The sequence below is a fragment of the Panthera uncia genome, assembly GCF_023721935.1.
Source record: "Panthera uncia isolate 11264 chromosome B2 unlocalized genomic scaffold, Puncia_PCG_1.0 HiC_scaffold_24, whole genome shotgun sequence".
Taxonomy (NCBI): domain Eukaryota; kingdom Metazoa; phylum Chordata; class Mammalia; order Carnivora; family Felidae; genus Panthera; species Panthera uncia.
In genome coordinates, this window is record NW_026057580.1 from 88,860,113 (window position 1) to 88,881,771 (window position 21,659).

At 40.9% G+C, this 21,659-nt stretch overlaps 1 protein-coding gene across 1 annotated transcript in view; it reads left to right on the forward strand.

The window, feature by feature from the left end:
• Window positions 1–21,659, forward strand: part of EYA4 (EYA transcriptional coactivator and phosphatase 4) — a 245,150-nt gene that overhangs the window by 19,125 nt on the left and 204,366 nt on the right. The window contains exon 2 of the mRNA XM_049654663.1: window positions 10,015–10,113. Within this exon, the coding sequence (XP_049510620.1) occupies window positions 10,081–10,113 (33 nt within the window). The 5' untranslated portion in view covers window positions 10,015–10,080. The remainder of the gene's footprint in view (window positions 1–10,014; window positions 10,114–21,659) is intronic.

Consider the following 21,659-nt stretch of genomic DNA (forward strand, 5'->3'; position numbering starts at 1 on the left):
AACAATTTAAGTGTCCCAAATTTTAGGAAGGCCAGTAGCATCATATTTGATTAAACCCCTAACTAATATTCACTGTGGACATAATTCAAGCAAGTAACTTGTTTTAGATAAGTCAGATTTATTATTATATTTTAAATTTCTCATGTTTACTTTGTTATATATTAGATTCTGCACACACATTCCCCCCCCCCGCCTCCCCCAAATGAAAAGGAAGACTCTCAGTGGTCACATCTTGATTCCTGAGAAATTGGTGATATGGAAAATTTTAGAGAAAAATATTTGTGTTTGTGTTGTTGTTTTTTTGTTCCCATTAATTTCACTTCAGGGGCTAAATACTTCCCGCGTATTTTCTGTTAGCTTTTTTGTTTGTGTCATCTTCCTCACAAGCTGTTTCCTTAGCTAAATATAATCTGATATTTAATTCATTCATTTCTTTCTGGAGATTTCAGTGCATATACTTCAAAAACACTTTTTATGTGTTTTTTTTTTTTTTACCTAAATTTGTGTATTTATCTTTCGCAGTGTGAGGTTCCTTTAATTTGGTTTCTATTCCTTCTATTTCTTTGGTTTAAGCATACTGACATTCTTCAGGTTGTCCTGTAATCTCAGATTTTGGGTCCCAGTTTCCCTGTTGTTACGTTTCTGTCTGTCTCTACGGTGTTTTGTTTCCTTACGTAGCTTATCGTTTTTGATGAATTTCTCTCTCAGAATCTTTTCTGCCCCGGGAGCTAATTTTGCATTTACTTCTCCTGGAGTCTAGGGATTTCAAGCCTCTGGATCAGTCCTGCTTGTAGTTTTTTTGGTTTGAGGTTTCCATACCAGAGATACAGTAACAGTTCAGAATTTACATTTGAGCAAGACTGAGGTTTTGATTTATCTCAAGTAATTATTTTCTCTTACTCTCTTCCCAAAGGCTCCATCATATGACAAGCTTCCTTGCTGAGTCAGATGGCGGGCTGAGTTTCCTAGCCCTCTTTCAATGAAAGGGACAGAGTTTTCAGACTTTCTTTTTATACACTGCCTCTTGCTTTTGTTTCCTGCCCATCTCTATAAACGAAGATAATGACAACAAACGCAATAATACACAAAGAATATCTTTTCCTCTCAACTTTCCACATGGAACGTTTTTCAAGAATCATGGGCGTGACACCTGAAAGTCATATTTGCCTTAGGAGTTATAGTCACATATTTTCAATGTCCTATTGATTTGTCTTTATTATTATCATGCATGTCTACCTTTTCTCCATGTGTCTACCAGCTGCCACATCAGTTCGGGTTCCCTTGACTTCTTACCTAGATCAGTGCAACGGCTTCAAGCGGCCCCTTAATTCTGGTGACTGTTTGTCTTGTTTTTCAAAAATCCAAAGTAGATGTGTGGTTGCAGTTTTATGACCGATGTCTTCCTTCGTTTGCATTATGACTGTATCAAAATATAGTCAAAACCCACTGTACTTATCCACTGACATTTAGCTCCTCACTCCTGCTTTTACCAGTTCAAAACTTCTTCTCTGGAAATGTTTTCTTTTCTCTTTCACATACCCACCTATAATTCTTCTCCTGACAGCATCAGTCTCTCAACACTAAAGAAACCAGTCCCAACTTTGATGTTATGTAGAATGGCAAACTAAAAAGGGGTAAACGGTAATGGCAATAATGTAATTACGATATTGTTCATTTTTGCAAACTTATGTAAGTTCAGAGAGTTGCTCAAAGACTGGTGACTTTTGGCTGCTATCTAAACATAGATAGTTAGTGTAGCTTCTGGAGATCACTAATTAATATAATATTCTTAGGGATGAGTTAAAAATCATCACATTTCCATAGGAAATTGCATATATAATACTTCACTTTAAAGTAAAAATATTAAAATGTTTTAATTCATTATAGAGAGCAAAATGAAAAAGCAGAGATTTGCTTCCACTCTGTCTTGAGTAATCAAATGGCTTGCATTTTTGAAATACAGGATTTCATTTAATCCTAACAAAATACAATACAGGTATTATTATTGTCCGTATTTTACGTATGAAGAGAATAACAGAGGCATTAATTAACTATCCCAAGGCCATACCATTATCCAGTGGTAACACAGGGACTCACGTAAAGAGAACTGTTTTATTCCAGAAGTCTTTACTTGTAATCAGTAAGTTTATATTCCCACTAGCAAAACTATCATTTATACCTCTAGGGGGTCAAGAGGTGAATACTAAATTTAGGAGATGTATTTTTAAATTCTTTCAAGGTGCACCAGATTTTCCTCAGGAGGGGCATAAAGTCATCAGGTATGTGTTAAGTAATACATAGGGTCAGTATATTCTTTTTCTTTAATTTTTTTAACGTTTATTATTGAGAGACAGAGCATGAGCAGGGGAGGGGCAGAGAGAGGAGGAGACACAGAATCCGAAGCCGGCTCCAGGCTCTGAGCTGTCAGCACAGAGCCCGACGCGGGGCTCGAACCCACAGACCATGAGATCATGACCTGAGCCGAAGTCGGACGCTTAATGAACTGAGCCACCCAGGCGCCCCAATATATTCCCTATGAAAAAAGTTTCCCAGGTGTGGAAGAGAGGTTTATGGCTGAGGGAAGCAGACTATTTATAAGAAGGGACTCAGTTTTCCTGCCAGGCTGCAGGACAGCCAGAGCTTGATGAAGTGTTATGGTACACACAGTGCCCAGCAGAGCCATTGTGAAGTTTGCTGGGGAGGAACAACAGAGGCAGTACATGAACTTGCAGCATCTGCTTGAGGGTCTGTGGGGTAACAGAAGTTGCTCAAGCTCAGAGTTCTTTCAGATGTTTCTCTGGGACCGTCTGCTTATAACTAGGTCTGTGTTTTCTAGGATAAGCAGCCAACCATCCACAGTTAACAAACACAAACAACGCAGACAAACTTGGCTGGCCCTGCTTATCAAAAACCAAGCGATCGTAATTTATAACTCCAGGAAGATCATTGCCAAAAAAAAAATGACCCTATCCCTCGTGACCCAAGTGATTATCATGACATTGAACTAACTGGTTATAATTTTAGCATGAGAAATTAACCCCATCATTATTAATCACTTTGTGTTTAACGGACTGTTTTGCAAAGTCCACGCTCTGTAAACAGTTCAGAATAGCTCGGCATCTGGTTTGGCTTCATTTAAGGAGATAGCAGCTCGGCAGACTGCTCCTTACTGTTCACCCGGATCTGTTTCTTGGACACCTTTGCTGTTTTCCTTTTGTACAAGCAGGGAAGAGAGTCACATGCACGGTCAAAGAATGCCCACGTCCACTCTGATCGGTTGGCTGTAGAATTGGAGCTAGGTGTTCTTTGTGCTGTGAGCTTCCCTCTCTGGCGCGCTGCCTCGGCTGTTGAAAACAGCCAGTGCTTGTCCAGCTTCCCAGACCCATTCGTGAAATTTGCAGGCCAGTGTAGGTAACTTGGTACATGGGATGTGAAAGCAATGCCCTTCTTAACCGTTGGATTCCAGCTATAATATCTCGATAATGTAATGCTAATTAACATACATTGTTAGACTTCCTAGACAATTGCACTTTTATGTTAGGCAAGATGCTCAATAAAGGAGGGAACGTAATTGAAGATAATGAAGATAGATCATGGAGTCCAAGGAAGAACTGAGCAGCCACCCAGCAGGAAGGGGCATAGAAACAGCTGAGAAGTCAAAAGTAATAAGACCCAGCTCCTTAAATTCTGCCAGGACTTTCTTGCCGTCCTCTCTTTTGCCACTCTTTCTGGGTCACTTCCCTTCTGTCTCTCTCGAGCCGACCACGTTTATCCACATGTCTGTAACGGGTGCCCAAGTTTTATGTCCTAGAAATGTTGCCACCGCAGGAGGATTAGCCTGGTACTCTGCCAGACTCACACCCTAAACAACAGGAAGGCATTGTGATATGTGTTAGTTAGAAGTAATTTGGTGTGAGTGGGAAAGAACTGTGGAATCGAACGGGTCATGTGCTGAATGTTGAATGGGGATCAGCAAAATAGCTGCATATCGTATATTTATGTTGCCCCCCCCCATGTAAACAAGGTGTAATTTTCTACATGTTTCCGAAAATATACTTGTCCTTTGAAAATCTGAAGGTCAAACAATAGCTTAGCCGTTCTGAATGATAGAATGGAATGGAAGGATACCCTCCCCTGGCCCAGGAAATTCTGCACATGTACATAGACTCTTCAGAGCCCGCCCACCTGAGTTTAAAGGCGGCCTTCTCAGTGGTCATGGGTAGGACTGTCCACGTACCTCCCTCTGCATTCAGGGTCTGCACAGGGGCTGGGACCAAAGTTTGGGCAGCCCCGTCATCTTACATCTTTTCCTAAGGCTATATTAGGCATTTGGAGCATGGGTGGGGCTTGTAGTCTTTTCCCCACTTCTGTTTTCTCTGCACTGGGGCAGAGCCTGTACTGTGCACACACCGTCCCAGGAGACTCCTGCTACAGTTCCCAGCCCTTGGCTGCAGGGCACTGCGATGGATGTGTTGGTAGTGATAGGGGTAAGGGAATGGTGAGCACAGTGGAATGCAGGCTGGGGGAGAAGGACAGTGGGGTTCTCCCTCAGGAACCCCCCTCCCCGGGACAGCAGTGGCCCTGGGGAACAAAACCAACTGACAAGTGGTTATCCTTCGTAGGATTCTGTCAGGTACTGCCTGCCATAGCTTCAAGTAGATTGATTAAAGAATTTCTGGTTTATCTTAAAGATAGGGTACAGCTCTGAGTTTTGTTTTTTTTTTTTTAAGAGAATCCTTTTAGGGGGCACTTGGGTGGCTCAGTTGGTTAAGCCTCCAACTCTTGGTTTTAGTTCAGGTTATTATCTCATGGGTTTGTGGGATCGAGTCCCACATCAGGGATTCTCTCTCTCCCTCCCTTTCTGCCCCTCCCCCCCCAAATAAATAAATAAACTTAAAAATAAAGGAGAACCCATTTAGATCCCCACTTTATTTAAAATTTTTTTTTACATTTATTTATTTTTGAGAGAGAGAGAGAGAGAGAGAGAGAGAGAGAGAATGGGGGGGGGAGGGGCAGAGACAGGAGAGAGGGAGAATTAAAGCAGGCTCCCGAGCGTCAGCACAGAGCCCGACGCCGGGCGCGAACCCACGAACCGTGAGATCGTGACCTGAGCCGAAACCAAGAGTCGGACTCTCAACCTACTGAGCCACCCAGGCACCCCTAGATCCCTACTTTAAAGTGAAAAGAAAGCTCCCTCAAAGGAGCAGCTCTGGAGGGTAGGTGACCCTTAAGATGCTCTTGGTCCCATCTGGTCAAGAGCCATTGATGGCTTGAACTACTGTAGCAGCATCAAGGAGGGAAACATGGAGCTATTTCAGTGAACTCCAGTGGGTATTGATAGCACTGGGTAGCTTAGGGACTGGCGAGGAGTCACCAAGGAGTCAGTGACAAAGCCCAGGTCTGGCTTTCATGGCTGGTAGCAGGCTGTGTCTTGTGTGTACATAATCCAGAGGGGTACCGTTCCCATGTGCAGCTCTGTCCTCAACCCGTGCCAGCCCTGGCACTGAAGGCCACCCCCTTCACGTTCACGTTTACTCGGCCAGAGTAAAGCCATGCGTGGGCAACCTAGTTTTTACGGAAGGTTTGACTGGAAAGATCAATCTAGAAGGTGAGGGCTGCATCCCACGAACTCTACAAACTTCTCAGAAGTCTCTCAACGTCTTCTCTTTGCTGTCACCACCACTGGGACCGGCCCTCAGGACTGTGTTCCATTTCTGAGAATTGTTGTAAAACTTTACATGTGAATATCTAAATTGGAAGAATTGGTGTTCGTTTTTTTTTTTGTTTTTTGTTTTTTTTAATTCTAATGTTCCAAGACTCAAGAGTTTATAGCCCACTTCTAGAGCAGAGTTAAAGCAAAGGATATCATCCATTTTTCTGTGTATTGAGAAGCTAACTGCAGGAGAAATAATTTCACATGGCATGGGTGGGGTTGCTATTATTCCTGTTTGAAATTCACCTTTTCTGGGGCAATGGCCTTGAAATAGAGCCGGGACCTAGATTATTGCCTCATAAAACAGCAAGAGGTTATTGTTATTCCTTAATTTTATATCTTTATTATGAAGTAACACTTCTCTTACTTGAGTTAAAGAGTGTTCTTGTCTTTTTCTTACATATTTGTGAAAACGAAATGTTAAAAGATTTAGCATTAACCACCATTGCTAAATTATGATGTAAAATAATACTGTGTCCACAATTAGCCTAGGTAGTTTTACTTGGTTCCATAATATAAAATCAGTGGGCTCATAATATTTTAGTACCTTAGTGTGTTTGGCAAAAAAAGAAATTCATGTTACCATAAAGAAGTTAAACTAAGTAACAATCTCAATTTTAAGGAAACATAAAGCAAAGTATTACATTGTAACATGGAACGTTAATGCAAATAGCTTCCCAACTGGAATGTTAAATCAATTCTCAGTGGGCTGTTAACAAAAAAAAAAAAAAAAAAAAAAAAAAGGCTAGTTTTTGCTTAATTCTCTCTTATGTTCCAACATCTTTTCTGAAATCTTAATTTTTAATTTCACCCAAGTTATTACCAGTGCACTGAGATGGTAGTCTTTCTAGAAGATGATTACTTGTTTCCTAATGATCAATATCCTTAATTTATTTTTATTTTTATTTATTTTTTTTGATTTTTGTAGTGTTTATGCATTTTTGAGAGACAGGGAAAGAATGCTAGCAGGGGAGGGACAGAGAGAGAGAGAGAGAGAGAGAGAGAGAGAGAGACAGAGACAGACACAGAATCTGAAGCAGGCTCCAGGCTCTGAGCTGTCAGCATGACACAGGGCTTGAACCCACAAACCAGGTCAGATCCTGACCCGAGCCGAAGTCAGACGCTCAACCGACTGGGCCACCCAGGCACCCTTAATATCCTTAATTTAATTGTTATGTGTCCTTTCTGGAAATACGACATTTAAACCTTGATAACATCTTAAAAATCATTGTAGTGTGGTAACTGTACGTGTGTTGTGGGTTGAATTGGGTCCCCTAAGAGATATGTTCAAATTCTAACCCCCTTACCCGTGAACGTGACCTTACATGCAAGCAGAGGAAATCAAGTCAAGATGAGGTTTTACCGGATTAGGGTGCGTTCTAATCCAGTGACTTAGAGGAATAGGGAAATTTGGACACAGAAGCACACATACAGAAGCAGGCAGGGAGATACTGTTGACCATGGAAGCAGAGATTGGAACGATGCATCTACAAGCCAAGGGACTCCAGGGATCGTCCGCAACAGCAGAAACTAGGAAGAGACAAGGATTGATCCTTGGGCCTGCCGGCACCTCAGTTTAGGACTTCTTGCCATCAGAACTATGGGAGAATAAATTCCTATGGGTCAGAGTCCCCCATTTGGGGGTATTTTTTTTTTTTTTTTTTTTTAATTTTACAGCAGCCCTGAGGAGTACTTGGCTAGTGGGTTATCCAGGGAGTGAGGAGAAAATGCCTCTAAAGAGATGGTCTGCCGCATTTCCACCTGGGAGGGTGGAAGAAGGGCTCGCAAAGCGGGCAGCGGTTGGACTAGGGGCCCGCGCTTACTGTGGTACGCCCATATCCAAGGGAAGCCTGAGCCCAGTGGTCTTGGTGATGGGTGGGGGATGGGGAGAATACACAGGGCCAGGGATTGGGATGGAGGTCTTGGAAGATAGGAGGAGCAAGCAAGAGGTCAGTAAGTATCCGGGACGAGGATGAAAAACCCAGATTAGACGGGAGGAACCAGTTCTTAAGAAGACAGGGGGAGGGGGAGAAGAAAGAGGGAGGAGGTGTGAGGTAAGGGGGTTTTCCAGGCACCATCTCTCAGGCCCACTCCCGACTCAAAAAGATAACATCTGCAGTTTTGAACTCCCCGCCTGCTTATCTTCCTGAGTTCAAATGCATGCTGCTGCACCTTTCAGCGTGCTTAGGACTTAACCCCTGATCTTCCCATCTCGTATATGCTTTAAAATTGGGCTGTTCTTTAAAGTGACACGTTTCTGGTTTTGAAGTGTATTTAATCACTGTCTTGCAGAGACTGTCACCTACGTACAAGTTACGTTACCATTTTATGACTTTTAACTCTCAGGATTGAAAAACATCTTTAATCTGTATCGCTGCGTTCGTATATGCATAAAACAATTTACAATGTACATTTTAAATGTCCTTTGTCATTTAACGTCTTGTATTCTAATAAGGAAAAGTAACAGGTTTGTTGTAGAAAACACAACACAGGAAAGAAATTAAAGTCATGTCTAGGGGCGCCTGTGTGGCTTAGTGGGTTGACCATCCGACTCTGGATTTCAGCTCAGGTCACGATCTCACGGTGCGTGGGATCGAACCCTGAGTGGGGCTCCATGCCGATGGTGCGGAGCCTGCTTGGGATTATCTCTCTCCCTCTGCCTCTCCCCCCACCTCGTTCTTAATAAAACCACAGTCTACCTGATTGTAGTAGGGAAAGTGTGAATGGATAAATGTAAAACTGAGCAAAACACCTGCAAATGTTGAATTTCAATAAACTGAATGGGGAGAATATTGTTTCTGGAAAATACTTACTGGAATACTTATCTTCCATTTAAATTACATCTTCAGAGAATTTCGACTTCACTAAATATTCCTTGAAGTCTGAGTTTAATAATTTATATCTAATTTATGCCTTTATTTACATGAATCCTTTCAAAAGTAAATACATTCATTCATTCATTAATGAGTTTGTTTATTTATGCCAAAGAGAGAGAGGGAGAGAGAGATACGAAAGGCTCCCTCTCACCATCCGTGAGATGAGCCCTGAGCCCAAATCAGAAGTCGGACATGTGCCACCCAGGGACCCCCATGTAAACTGGATTTTAACTCCATATTATTTTTATTTTTAAAATTAGGATTTGAAGGGCCACAAATGTCTCGCTGCTCTTTTAAATTGCATTTTCTTTATTAGTGTGTTGAACACTGTTTTGTGCAACCATTTTTCTTTAGAGGTGTGTGTACATTTCGGTTTGTAAGAGCTTTTTCTATGTTAAGCACATTAGCCTACTGTGTTCGATATTTGTGCAGATATTTCTTTTTATATTTTCATGTATCTTTTTAATTTTGATCTTTTTGGGGGGAGGTTTGTGAGCAGATTCAAGAGGTCATTTGGCTTTTTTGTTTTATATTCCACTGTTTCTGTTGCAAAATCCTTCTCCATCAGAGAATTAAAAGACATTATCCCTATTTTTCTTAGAGCTTTTATACACTTCACTTTGCCTGGAAAAATTTAAATACGGGGTATGGAGTAAAGATGAACCTTTTTTTTTTGAATAATTAACTGATTGCCTCAGTATAGTTTATTGATGGATTGTCCTTCCGTATATATTTGTAATATCTTCTTTAAGTAATAATATCATTTTCACTCTCTTTTTAAAATTAAGCATGCTGTTCTGGGTGTGGAGCCTGCTTAAGATTCTCTCTTTCCCTGTCCCTCTCCCCTGCCTGTGCGTGTGCGCTCTCTCTCTCAATAAATAAATAAATAGATAGATAGATAGATAGATAAATAAATAAATAAATAAATTGAGCTTGTATGTTATAACATTCTGTTCTTTAAAACTGAATAAAGATCATCTGGTAATCCAGATAAATATTCCTGTAAGAGAAAGCTGCCATATTAAGATACAGACTGTACTTTCTCAGTTCACGTGCTTTAGAAAGTGAATGATTAATGCAGACTGTCAATTTGTCATCTGCCAATTGCTTGATGACATATCTCTCTCAGTAAAATAGGTTACTAAGTCTTTTCTGCAGACCGTGTCTCCAAAGTTGTCCTCAGATGTTTTTGTTTATCTACAGTATTCCTGAGTAGCTGTTCACATATTCCAATGTTGCCATGATGTGATTTTCAAGAGCATTAAGTCTATAAGATACGGAGATCATCCATAATGAGTTTTGTTCTTTGAAAATAATGCTTCTGCAGATTATCACGTAAATCACAGTGTGTTTTGGTGATTTTACAAATAAATAAAAAAGATAACTTTTCCATTTCCCCCCTTCGTTTCCATCTTTTTGTTTCAGATAGTCCAGTTTTAACTGAAGGACGCTGCTTCTGTTTGGGGGTGGCCGGAGACGTGAGAAAACCACATGGAAGAATCCCAGGACTTAAATGAGCAATCAGTAAGTCTTAATTCAGTCTCAAGTTTGCTGAAACAAGTTGTGGTAAGACTGCTCAAAACCCTGCTAAAAGGAATTTGTTGTAAAAAGCAGGAGTTTTGTTAAATATGTATGTTTTAGTTGAATTTTGAATTCTCTTCCGAGACCATAAAACAGACTTTTGGAAATGTATGCTGTTCCTGCTTAATGATGTCACATTTTGAGGTCTCCCTTGATTGTCTGCTTGCAAAGCCTGTAGGAGAAAGACTAGGGCATTTAAATCATGCTAAGTGTTTTTGACAATCTGTAATTTTACACACCTCCTTTGTTAGGTTTTATTCCAAATGTGCTTACAGAGCGCATATATTATTGAATGTCAGAAGTATAGCAGGACACAGTATATTCCCGGCATCCCTATTGTCCATTTCAAGGATGGCAGCGACAGCCCTCGTGTGCTTTCATGGCCTCCTTATTTTGCTAAGTTCTTGGCAGAAGGAAGAATGTGCAAGATGGGTGGCAGTCGTTGTAAGAGTCTGATTTCTCAAGGGGTTGATGTGGCCTTTGCTCCTGACTCCTTACTAGCGTCTCCATGGCATTAGTGCCTTAGCGTGTGGAAGTGAAGTCAGTGGGAAGTCTTCCCTCCCACTCCTCCACTGCTGCTAACTGTGTTTCCCACAGACAGCTAGGCACGTCACAAGTAAGGAGACACGTATCTGCCAAGGGTGTGTTACACAGATTGATGCTGTATTTCAGTAGCTTGTACGGTCATGACTTGGCCTGAGAGTCTAATCGAGGCAACAGAAGACAGTGTGTTTGTGTATAAGAATGTGGTTCTAGAAAATGTGAGACTATGTTGAGCTCGGTTTTGAGTTACAGGGGAATATATGTTCTGGTGTGTACAGGCCGTTGCAAGTTCATTTGTTTTTTCAAGTAATTCACTGAAAAGAAAAGATAATGAAGTCTTCAGTTGACAAACGGACAAGACCATTGTCTAATTTCATTATATATTATCGTATTATTTAACATCACATGGCATCGTTATAGGAAAAATGGAACAGAAAAAATACGAAACCAAGAAAGGATAAAAAGAAAAATCTGTCCAATGGTAGAGATGCTGTTCTTCAGAAATTGCCTGACGAGGCAAATAGCAATTAGGCAGCAGGTGCATGCAAGTAGTTATTTTTTTTAAATGCTGGTTATCGTAGTGTGGACTCTAACAAAATGGATGATAGCGTGATGGTGACACTCACACCACTGCATGTTTAATGGATCCCAGTGGTGTCAGAGAGCTGTAAGTGACACCATATAAGTCCCTGAGTGAATAATGATGGCATTTTAACGGTGCTGCTTCATGAGAGGGCCACTGCTGATCTATACTTTGTTCTCACACACTGAAGGTTACTTAAAAGTGTGTGTGTGTGTGTGTGTGTGTGTGTGTGTGTGAGAGAGAGAGAGAGAGAGAGAGAGAGAGAGAGAGAGAGAGAGATTGACCAACTGTCCCTGTTTCCCAGAGACCCTGGGGTTGCCCAGGACATCGAACTTTCAGAGCTAACGCAGGTGCAGTGCCTGCAGACTTGGGAGGTTGATCGCGTTGTGCGTGTATCCTCAAGAATGAGTATTTTTTTTCAGGGTTGCGGAGGTTAAAGGGATATGTTTTAATGTGTAACATTCGAATGAGGTTGTTACACAAGATGCTTTGTACCCACTTTTACAAAGAGAAACCTGGCATTTGTAAATCGTACGTGGTATCCTCCAGTGTTGTTTCAGAGTTGTGGAGCTCAGCATTAAAACAAAGTGTTTTTTGTTGTTTTTTGTTTTTTTGTTTTAAGTTCCTAGTGTTGCTGATGTGCAGCCAGGTTTGAAAAGCAGAAATCTAGTGTGGCCTCCTGGCCTCTCAGCTCAAACTCAGCCGCCGAATTTGGGGTGAGGACCCAGGAGACTTTGAGAGAAGGAAAGAATGCCCCCCCTCCCCCACCCCTCCCCACTTCCGTATCCCCACATCTCACTTTGAACTCGCCACCTGAGGGTTATCGTAGGTCTGGTCAAAGTCAAATTGGAAGCTCCTGATGTGTGGAGTGGTTTGATAGGCCATCGAAGTGGAGATAGGCCACTTCTGGTTTAAAACACAGGAAGCTTGAAGTTTGTGTCAAGTGTTAATGACTTTTAATGGCTTCGATTTTGTAAACATCCCAAAGCCTTTTTTCGTCAGGTTCCTCAGACTTAGAAGAACATCTAGGCCAATCTGTGCATCTCATCTTGTACATGTGCAAAGGAACTCTTGGGACTGTGAAATGACTTGCCCGTAATGCCATGGCTAGTAAACGTCAGAGTTGGGACTTCACACAGGTCTTCTGACTCCAAGTCCAAAGCTCTTTCCAGAACATCAACATGCCTTATGGCTTTGGGGTTTTCTTATTTTGACATTCATCACTATAAAAATGGCAAACAAAACAAAACAAACAAACAAAACCTGATTCAACCCCTTTGCATTGAAATGATTTCTATTTGAGTGAAATTTTTAAGTGACATTAAATTTTACAGAGTATATTAAGGTTGTAAATATTTTGAAAAATAATACTTCATGTTTACTAACATAAAGTTCAGATACGGTACAATTAAAAGAAAGTTCATAATAAGATGAAAGGGAATTTGCTCAGATCATAGAAAACTTCTTTCTTTGGGCATAGATCTAACAAGTGGGTGCTAGTTATTGTACATATAGACTGAATCTAGCATTTTCTGTATGCTCTCTCCGATCCTTACCATCTTCTTCCCATGTAATTGTTATGGTCACCATTTTACAGATAAGGAAACTAAGGCTTGGAGAGTATCAAGGTCACACAACTGGTAAGTAGCAGAGATTAGAATTGAACCCACCTTTATCTGGTCTTAAAATCTGTCATGGATTTTGCATGATACAGCATCACATAGTGGGTAGGGACTTGAGCTTAAAATCAGAAATCCATGACACTTAAATACTTTGTAACCATTAGGAAATTAAACTCTTCCTCATCTGTAGAGTAGGGAGGATGATAAAAAGTTATATGAGGGGCGCCTGGGTGGCTCAGTCAGTTGAGCGTCCGACTTGGGCTCAGGTCACGATCTCACAGTTTGTGGGTTCGAGCCCCACATCAGGCTCTGTGCTGATGGCTCAGAGCCTGGAGCCTGCTTGGGATTTTGTGTCTTCTCTCTCTGCCCCTCCCCCTTCCCCACTCCCACTCCCTCTTTGTCTCACTCTGTTTCTCAAAAATTAAAAAAAAAAAGTAAAAAAAAAAAAAAGAAAGAAGTTATATGAAAGGTTTGGCATATGCCCCGCTTAGAGTAGAAACTTGGTCAACCTTAGCTGTTCTTACAATTACCTGACATATTCAGATGATCTTTAAAGGGTATGGGATGGTTCTTGCATATCTAGTTACCTTCTGGCAGATATCCCTGCCTGGAAGTTCATAGTTTACAAACTCAGCATATGAACTAAACTCACAAACTCCCTTCTCCCAGTTTTCTCCCTTTCTCCTCTGTTCCAGTACTTTCCATTGCCTCCGTGGATGGCACCCTCAGCTACAGAGTAGATTAAGTCAAAAAGCAGGTAGTCATGCTTTTTTCCTTCATCCCCATTCAAACTCCTATTTTTTTAAAAAAATATTTTATTGCTTATCTATATTTGAGAGAGACAGACAGAGCATGAGTGGGGGAGGGGCAGAGAGAGGGGGAGACACAGAATCCCAAGCAGGCTCCAGGCTCTGAGCCATCAGCACAGAGCTCGACGCGGGGCTCGAACTTTGGAACCGCGAGATCATGACCTGAGCCAAAGTCGGATGCTTACCCAACTGAGCCACCCAGGCGCCCCCAAACTCCTGTCTATTCTTAATTTTTAAAACCCCTCAAAGCTGTTTTCTCTGCTCCAGCTCCTAGTTGGGGGTCTCAATTTCATCTCTTGACTGTCTTTTTCTGCTCTAAGTTGCTTCTAGAGTGGTCTTTCTAAAATACAAAGTGGGTCATGTCTCTGTTCCACTTCGTACCCGTCACAGGCCCTTTCTTGCCCTCGGGAGAGAGTTTCAAGTGTGCAGTAAAGCACACAGGCTCAGTTGCTCACCCGTATCTCTCCTGCACGACTTCTGACTTCTCTCCGTTCCCTGAATCTTGCAGGTTCTCTGAGGTTTCTGTGCCTTTGCTACCCACCCGGGTTGCTTGTAAATCTGGAACACTCACTCTGGGTCTCCCTCCCTCTGAGCAAGCCTCTCAGGTTGCCTTTCTTCCCCAGGCCACCAGCCATGCTGGGTCAGGGGCCTCTACGATGTGCTGCCAGTGGCATTTACCTCTATCCCAGGACTTACCCCACAGAACTGAAATCTTATCTGTTTATTTACCTTTCTACTGGATTATAAACTACTTAAGCGTAATAGCGCATCTCGTTCATCTTGTAGCCTTACTTCTTAGCACAATTCTTGCTGACATTTAATGAATGTTTTCTTCAAAAGCTTATATATACTGTTACTTACTAAGGTATGTTACTGAGTAGCCTGGTGAATTTTAGAAACCAAAATACTGTTCTCAGAACGGATTACTGACTCACGAATTCATGTTCCACTTACATTTTTAAAAAATTGCACATAACATATAATACTCTTTTAACAGCATGTAATCAAAACAGAGTTTTTGGTTCTTAAATAATTTTTTTTTTTTTTGCATTATATCTGGATTTTATTTTGCAGTGTGGCTGAGAGGGTCTAGGGAATTTTAAGAGGTCAGCAGTTAAAGTAAGGTTAGTTTTCATGTTTGTCTGAAATTCTATATTAGAACTTCATAATTATTTGAAGCAGTTTCACATACAGTTGTAGCTTACTAAAGTTTTAAACTAAATGTTGTTCTTATTAACAGAAAGAAATATGAATCTAGATTATATGTAACGGTACCTATACTAATTATCAGAAGTTTCTTTGGTATTGTGGAATATGTTATATTCCCTGTATTCAAATAAAGGCTGAGCAGTATTTACTGTTTTTCTAATTTCTATAGTACCCTTATATTTTGAGATATTTTGAAGTCCTGTTTCGGTAGTGAATATTCCCATAGATTTTTTTTTTTTTCATCTGAGTCATTCATATCAAAGTGAGAGGGAGTATGGCCTAAATTCATCGTCAAGCTAGGAGTTTTGAAAAAAAAATACTGCTTGTGAATTTTAAGTACTGTCTGTTATGCCGTAAAACATTAGTAGCTGCTAAGTAAATTGAGGGAGAATGAGGAAGTTAACAGCTTACTATAGGGTACCATTCCCTAATATTAGACATTAAAGGCCTGAATATTCCTACATATGTCAACATTGTTAGTGAATCACTTAACTTTTATTATTGATGAAATATATTGGTTAGTGAGGTCTAAATTCACGTCCTTTGGATCCATATTATAAACATACATTGCAGCAATATTTTTAGAAGTTTATATATATTTGTAGCTTGTAATAGTATTTATTTTTTTGCATCAAACCTGTTAATAGTGTGAATTAAAATTCTAGAGTTAGTTAAATAAATTAATCTATTTTCTGTGCCAGTGTTTCTCCCTTAGAATACCAAATAATCTCCCTTTGGATTATTCCTCAGCTCTTAGTTCTTAGAGATTCTCTGGATCATTTTGATTATAGCCACTAGCCCAGTTTTAAAACCTGTGCTGTTTTAGGAGTCTTTTGGACAGGTTTCTAGTTGTTACATGGAATTGAATAGATCATCCAAATTACCCTTTAGATGTAAAGCTTCAGTGTCACCAATTTCTGTCAGTGTTTTAGCTCTATGCTGTAAAATACTTATTTGTGTTAATTTCAGTTTAAATCATTTTTTCATTTTTGATAACCTGACATTGTCAAAATCCTGGAATCCCATCATTTGATTGCTTTTTTCTTAGGTGCTCTAAATCAATTTAAGCAGCTTGCATGCAATGTATTTTATTCTGCTCTAACCAAAATCAAATTATTTTTGAGGCTGCAAATCTATTAGCAAGAACTTGGCCTTTAAACTAGGCAAAGGAATCATGTTCACAACATGTATTTTTTTCCACCAACCAACTGGACCATATATTTGAGAGTTCAACGGACTTTTGCTTAAAGTTGAATTCCTTTCAGAAGTGTTGTAACTCCCAAAAAAAAAAAAAAAAAAAAAAAAAAAAGAAGTGTTGTAACTCCCAATTGCCAATTATATCTTTACTTTGCAATTATATAATAGAGTACCTGAAAAGTGGATACAGTAAATTTGATTTTTTAAAAAGTTTATTTATTTATTTTGAGAGAGAGAGAAATGAGCAGTGGAGGGGCAGAGACAGAGAATGAGAGTAAGAGAGATAGAGAGAGAGAGAGAGAGAGAGAGAGAGAGAGAGAGAATCCCAAGCAGGCTCCATGCTCTTGCCTGAGCCCTTATGTAGGGCTCAATCTCATGACCTTGGGATCATGACACAAGCCAAAAGTGAAGAGTTGAGGCTTAACAGACTGAGCCGCCCAGGCGCCCCAGTAAATTTTATTTTTAATTTGTATTAGTTGCTAAGGCTTACTGTTTCATTTTGAACAATTTTCTAACTTTGAATTTCTGTATCTTCACATGAGTTGATAAGGATTCAAAAGAAGATTCCATGAATTATCTATAAAACCTTCTAAGATTATAATTTAATTTCATTAAAACCTTCCCACAAATTTGAGAATACACTTGTCTATAGAGGGAGAGCCCCACATCATACAGAGTATGGATTGTGATTGCATATCATTTGCCATGTGATCTGGAGAGGAAATATTAGGCTTTTCTTCTGTCACCTGTGATCAGTTGGTTAGTAGTAGTCGCCGTTGAGAAAGAACCTAAAGGTACCTCCTGGCTCAATGAAAGAGAAACATTATCAACTTAGTGCAGTCTGCCATGGACTTAGTTAGGAGGAGGAATGGTGTGGAGCCTCACACCTGCTGATCCTGGGCCGAATAGTTGTCAGCAGCTTTGAGCACTGGGTTTGGGTACTGTAGATGCAGATAAGAGCTATGACATCTTTAGGTACCTAAAGTCTCTTCTCGGAACTTGCAACTTACGTACGGTATATAGATTGTCCAATAACTCTGTCTTATGAATTAGAATGAAAATCACTTGCTTGTGATAGAAATGTAATCTATTTTTTCAGGCCTTAATAATTCTGAGAAATGGGAAAATGAACGTCATGTCACGTTTGCTGTAAGGTATACAGCGAATGGGCAATGTTGGCTGATGAAAAGAGCTTGCGTCCATTGATAGTGCTTTATGTGACTCATCTCATTAAACTACCCTCAATGTCAGGCTCTGTCATGACTCTTCTTCGAAAGAAGAAGATACTGAAGCTGAACTTAGAGATCTCATTCAAGGCCATGACAGCTAGACCTCTGTGCTAGTGGAATGTGAGCTCGTGCCGTCTTCTTCCAGAAACCATGCTGCTAAGTGTATTATCTTACCTGCTTTGATCAATTTAAATGGTTTTCAGACCCTTTGATACATTTGATGTCTTGGAACATGCATTAAAACCCAACTTGATCTCAACTTATTAAAATGAAAAGCAAACATTTTAGATATCTGGGGTCTTGGTGAGAAATAGAAGTTATACTACCATGGTTACTAATCCACTGCACAACCTTCTTTACTAAATATTTTGAGCAGACAGTCATAAGATAGCAGTATGTATGAAAATTGAATGATAATCCAACAAACTCGATTAAAGAAATATTTACAGATTCCTCATTGTCTGTCAGGAACTTTGCTAAACTAAGGATTAAAAGGTAAATATAATACCATTCCTGTCGTCCCCCCGGTATAAGTTTAATACAAGATTTAGTTTAATATAAGATTGTAAGATGTTACGTTGAGTTCTAAAGTTATTTTAAAATGAGCTTTGGACAGTGGCAGCTAATTTATTCCGTGAATAATTGTGAAAAACTGTATTTGAAACATGGTTTTAGATGTTAGAAACCCACGGTGGGTGGGGTGCCTGGGTGGCTCAGTCAGTTAAGCATTCAACTTCGGCTCAGGTCTTGATCTCACGGTTTGTGGGCTCGAGCCCCACTTTACAAAGCTCTGTGCTGACAGCTCAGAGCCTGGAGCCTGCTTTGGATTCTGTGTCTCCCTCTCTCTCTGCCCCTCTCCCACTTGTGCTCTGTCTCTCTCTGTCTCTCAAAAATAAAATTAAAAATTAAAAAAAAAAAAAAACCATGGCGGACAAAATGGGCAAATACTACGATTCCCATGGAGTTTGTATTCTAGTTGGGGTAGACAAAGAGTAAACAACTAAAGTATATTGGATAATAATAAATGCAAGGAGGAAAACCAAATAAAATAGGTGGGGGGAGAGGAAGTTCTGGGGGCAAGGTAGGTGGGTAGGGACGGTTGCAGTTTTGGGAGGGAAGTCGGAGAATCTTACCGAGGAAATAGCATTTCCACAAAGATTTGAAGGAGGTGAAGGAGCAAGTCTTAGGGCATCTGGGGAAAGTGAGTTTAGTGGAGGAAACAGCTACTGTGAAAACCGTGAGGTGGCCGCATGCCTGGTGTGTTTGAGGGATAGAAAGGAGGCCGGTGTTGATGGCACTGGTGGAGAACACAAGGTGGACATAAAGAGGTCATCAGGATGGAATTGTGAGGTGGAGAGTACAGATTTTGTAGGGGGGTTAGGCCATTTTAAGAACTTGAGCTTTAACCTAAGTGTTGTGTGAAGCAATTGGAAAGTTTAGAGCTTAGGGACGACATGACGTGACTTAAGCTTTTAAAAGATCACCTTGGGGGCGCCTGGGTGGCTCAGTCGGTTGGGCGTCCGACTTCGGCTCAGGTCATGATCTCACGGTCCGTGAGTTCGAGCCCCGCGTCGGGCTCTGTGCTGACAGCTCAGAGCCTGGAGCCTGCTTTGGATTCTGTGTCTCCCTCTCTCTCTGACCCTCCCCCGTTCATGCTCTGTCTCAAAAATAAATAAACATTAAAAAAAATTAAAGAAAAAAAAGATCACCTTGTCTGCTGTACTGAGAATGACAGAACGATGACAAGGGTAGCAGTTGGGTTGTTGTCAGTGTCCAGATGTGAAATGGACAAGACAGCAGTGGGAAGGTGGTGTGAAACGGTTGGGTTCAGGATATGTCTTGAAGGTGGAGTCAGAGGACTCGCTGATGGGTTGGATAGGGGTTGTGAGAGAAAGGAGTCAAAGATGATTTCAAGGTTTGTGTCCTGAGCAACGGGAAGGACGGCTCTGGCATTTGCTGAGATGGGTGGACGTAGAAGGAACAGGTGGAGAGTGGAGACTAAGAGTTCAGTTTTAAATGTGATAATGGAGACATTGCTGTGTCTTCCCCAATCTGGTTTCATACTCCTCTTTTCTGGTGCATTGGGAACTATACTTTCTAACCTCCTTACATGTAGATAGGACCATATGGCTTGTTTTGGTGAATGAAATGCAAAGGGAAGTGATGTGTGTATCATTTCCAGGTTGAGGCAGTGAGACACTGCTGTGTGATTCTTTGGTCTGTATGTTCTGCTAGCATGAAGAATGGAGGGGAGGCTTCAGGTAAAGATGGCAGAACCCTAAGATTGAAGGATGTTGCATTGCTGAGACTGCATGGAGAAGAGATTTCTGGGAGAGTATTAAGCAACTGAGTTCATACAGACATATTAAGTTTTACCCGGTATTAGACATATGAGTGGAAATGTTAGGAAGTCAGTTCGATGCAACCATTTGGAACCCGGGAGTGAAGATTGGACTTGAAATATAAATTGGGAAGGCTTCAGGAGATGTGTGACATTTAAAGAAGTATTGGTTGAGATCACGAAGAGAGTAAGTCTAGATAGAGACAATGAAAAGGACTGAGTTCTGGGGCGCCCATATCTAGAGGTTAAGGAGACGACAGTTTACGTAAGGTGGTTGTTTGATCCTACTGTTATAATACCTATAAACCCTGTGTTATGCCACACCTGTACGTTGCTACAGCCAGTGACGTTTCTTTTGATGTGCTTGCTTCCAAACTTTCCAACAATCACATATCATATCTGTATTACTAGGTACTGGGTTCACCTCTCTCAAGGAAGAAAGAGCCAGCATACAGCTGAATCGATACTGAGACATCATTCACCTCTTTGCATTTTCTATCCACGTCACGAAGCCATAAATGTCTACAAATCAGTCAACAAATAATTATTATTTTCTCATTGCTGTGTCTGTAGATACGAGGTTTCTAGACATTCTAAAATTAGCAAAGAATTGACCTACCTCGGGGTTTCTCAGTTCCAGCATTATTGACAATTTGGGCCAGATGGTTCTTTGCACTGGGGGGTGGGGGTGGGGTTGAGGACTGCCTTGTGCAGTGTATGATGTGTAGAAGCATTTCTGGTATCTGCCCACTAGATGTCAGTAGCACCCACTTCCCTCCCGTACTTTCTCTCTTCAGTGACAATCAAAAATGGCCATCGATGTGGATAAATGTCTTCTGAGTGGAGGCGAAAACCGCTGATCTTTGTTATGTCTCCTTTCAGTGAGTCACTTGCTTATGTATTGGTTTCCTGCAGAATACTGGAGAAAGTTTATCTGAACATTCACAGTAGTATGCTATACTAAATTAGAGGGAACTGGGACAAAAAGGCAAACACATGGTCCTATAGAATTTAGGCAAGAAAGAAACATAACATTGCCAAGTTTGCCAAGTTAACAGTGGAAAATAATAAGTACTATGCTATCATCAGGGCAAGTCTGGTTAAGAAAGGTGAAAAGAGGAATTATCCATAGGCTAAGTCACGCGTTAACTGGGTCTTAAAGGATAATATAATCGTACAGACACGAGAAGACCTATCCTGGCCTGGCAAATTGCAGGCATGAAGATTTGGAAGTGCAAAGTATAAGACAATAAGGTCTTTCCCAAAACAGTGGATGCATTGGAATGTCTGAATCGGCAACTTTGTGGGGACGGAGGTGGAGAGCGGTGGGAGATCTAGCTGAGAAATCCCGAGAGCAGACTGAAAAAAGATCTCTGAGGTCAAGCTTAGAGATTCACATGTTGCCTGATGTCCAGCGTGATGCTTGTCACTACATGCGGTGTAGAGACGTGGACGATACTACCCTGTCTTTTGGGACTTTTATCTTGGACATAATGGAAAGCGACATAATTTTTGAGCAATAGACTAGTATTTTTTAAATGATGTTTTGGGAAAATCAACCAGATGGTGGGAAGGTCAGCGAAGGTGTGAAACTGGGCATGGAAGATGGCTTGCGGGATCTGGAAGCAGTTTGTGGGTGAGCTGAAAAGGGCCTAAACAGGGAGGCAAGCTTTTTTTGTAAAAGGCAGGACAGGAAATAATTTGGGGACTTCTGGCCATCCAGTCTCTGTACAACTACTTACCTCTGCCGGTGGAGTGTGGGGGTAGCCGTAAACGATGCATACACGAATGGTCATGGCTGTGTTCTAATAAAGCTTTATTTACATAAACATGTGGCAGGCCATACTTGGCCAGCTCCCAGTGCAAACTCGTGATGTGTCACTGGAAAGAAATCAAGGAAAGAATCAAGGAAAAGAACTTGAGAAGAAAGCTTTGCTGAGCTTGGTAACCAGCCAA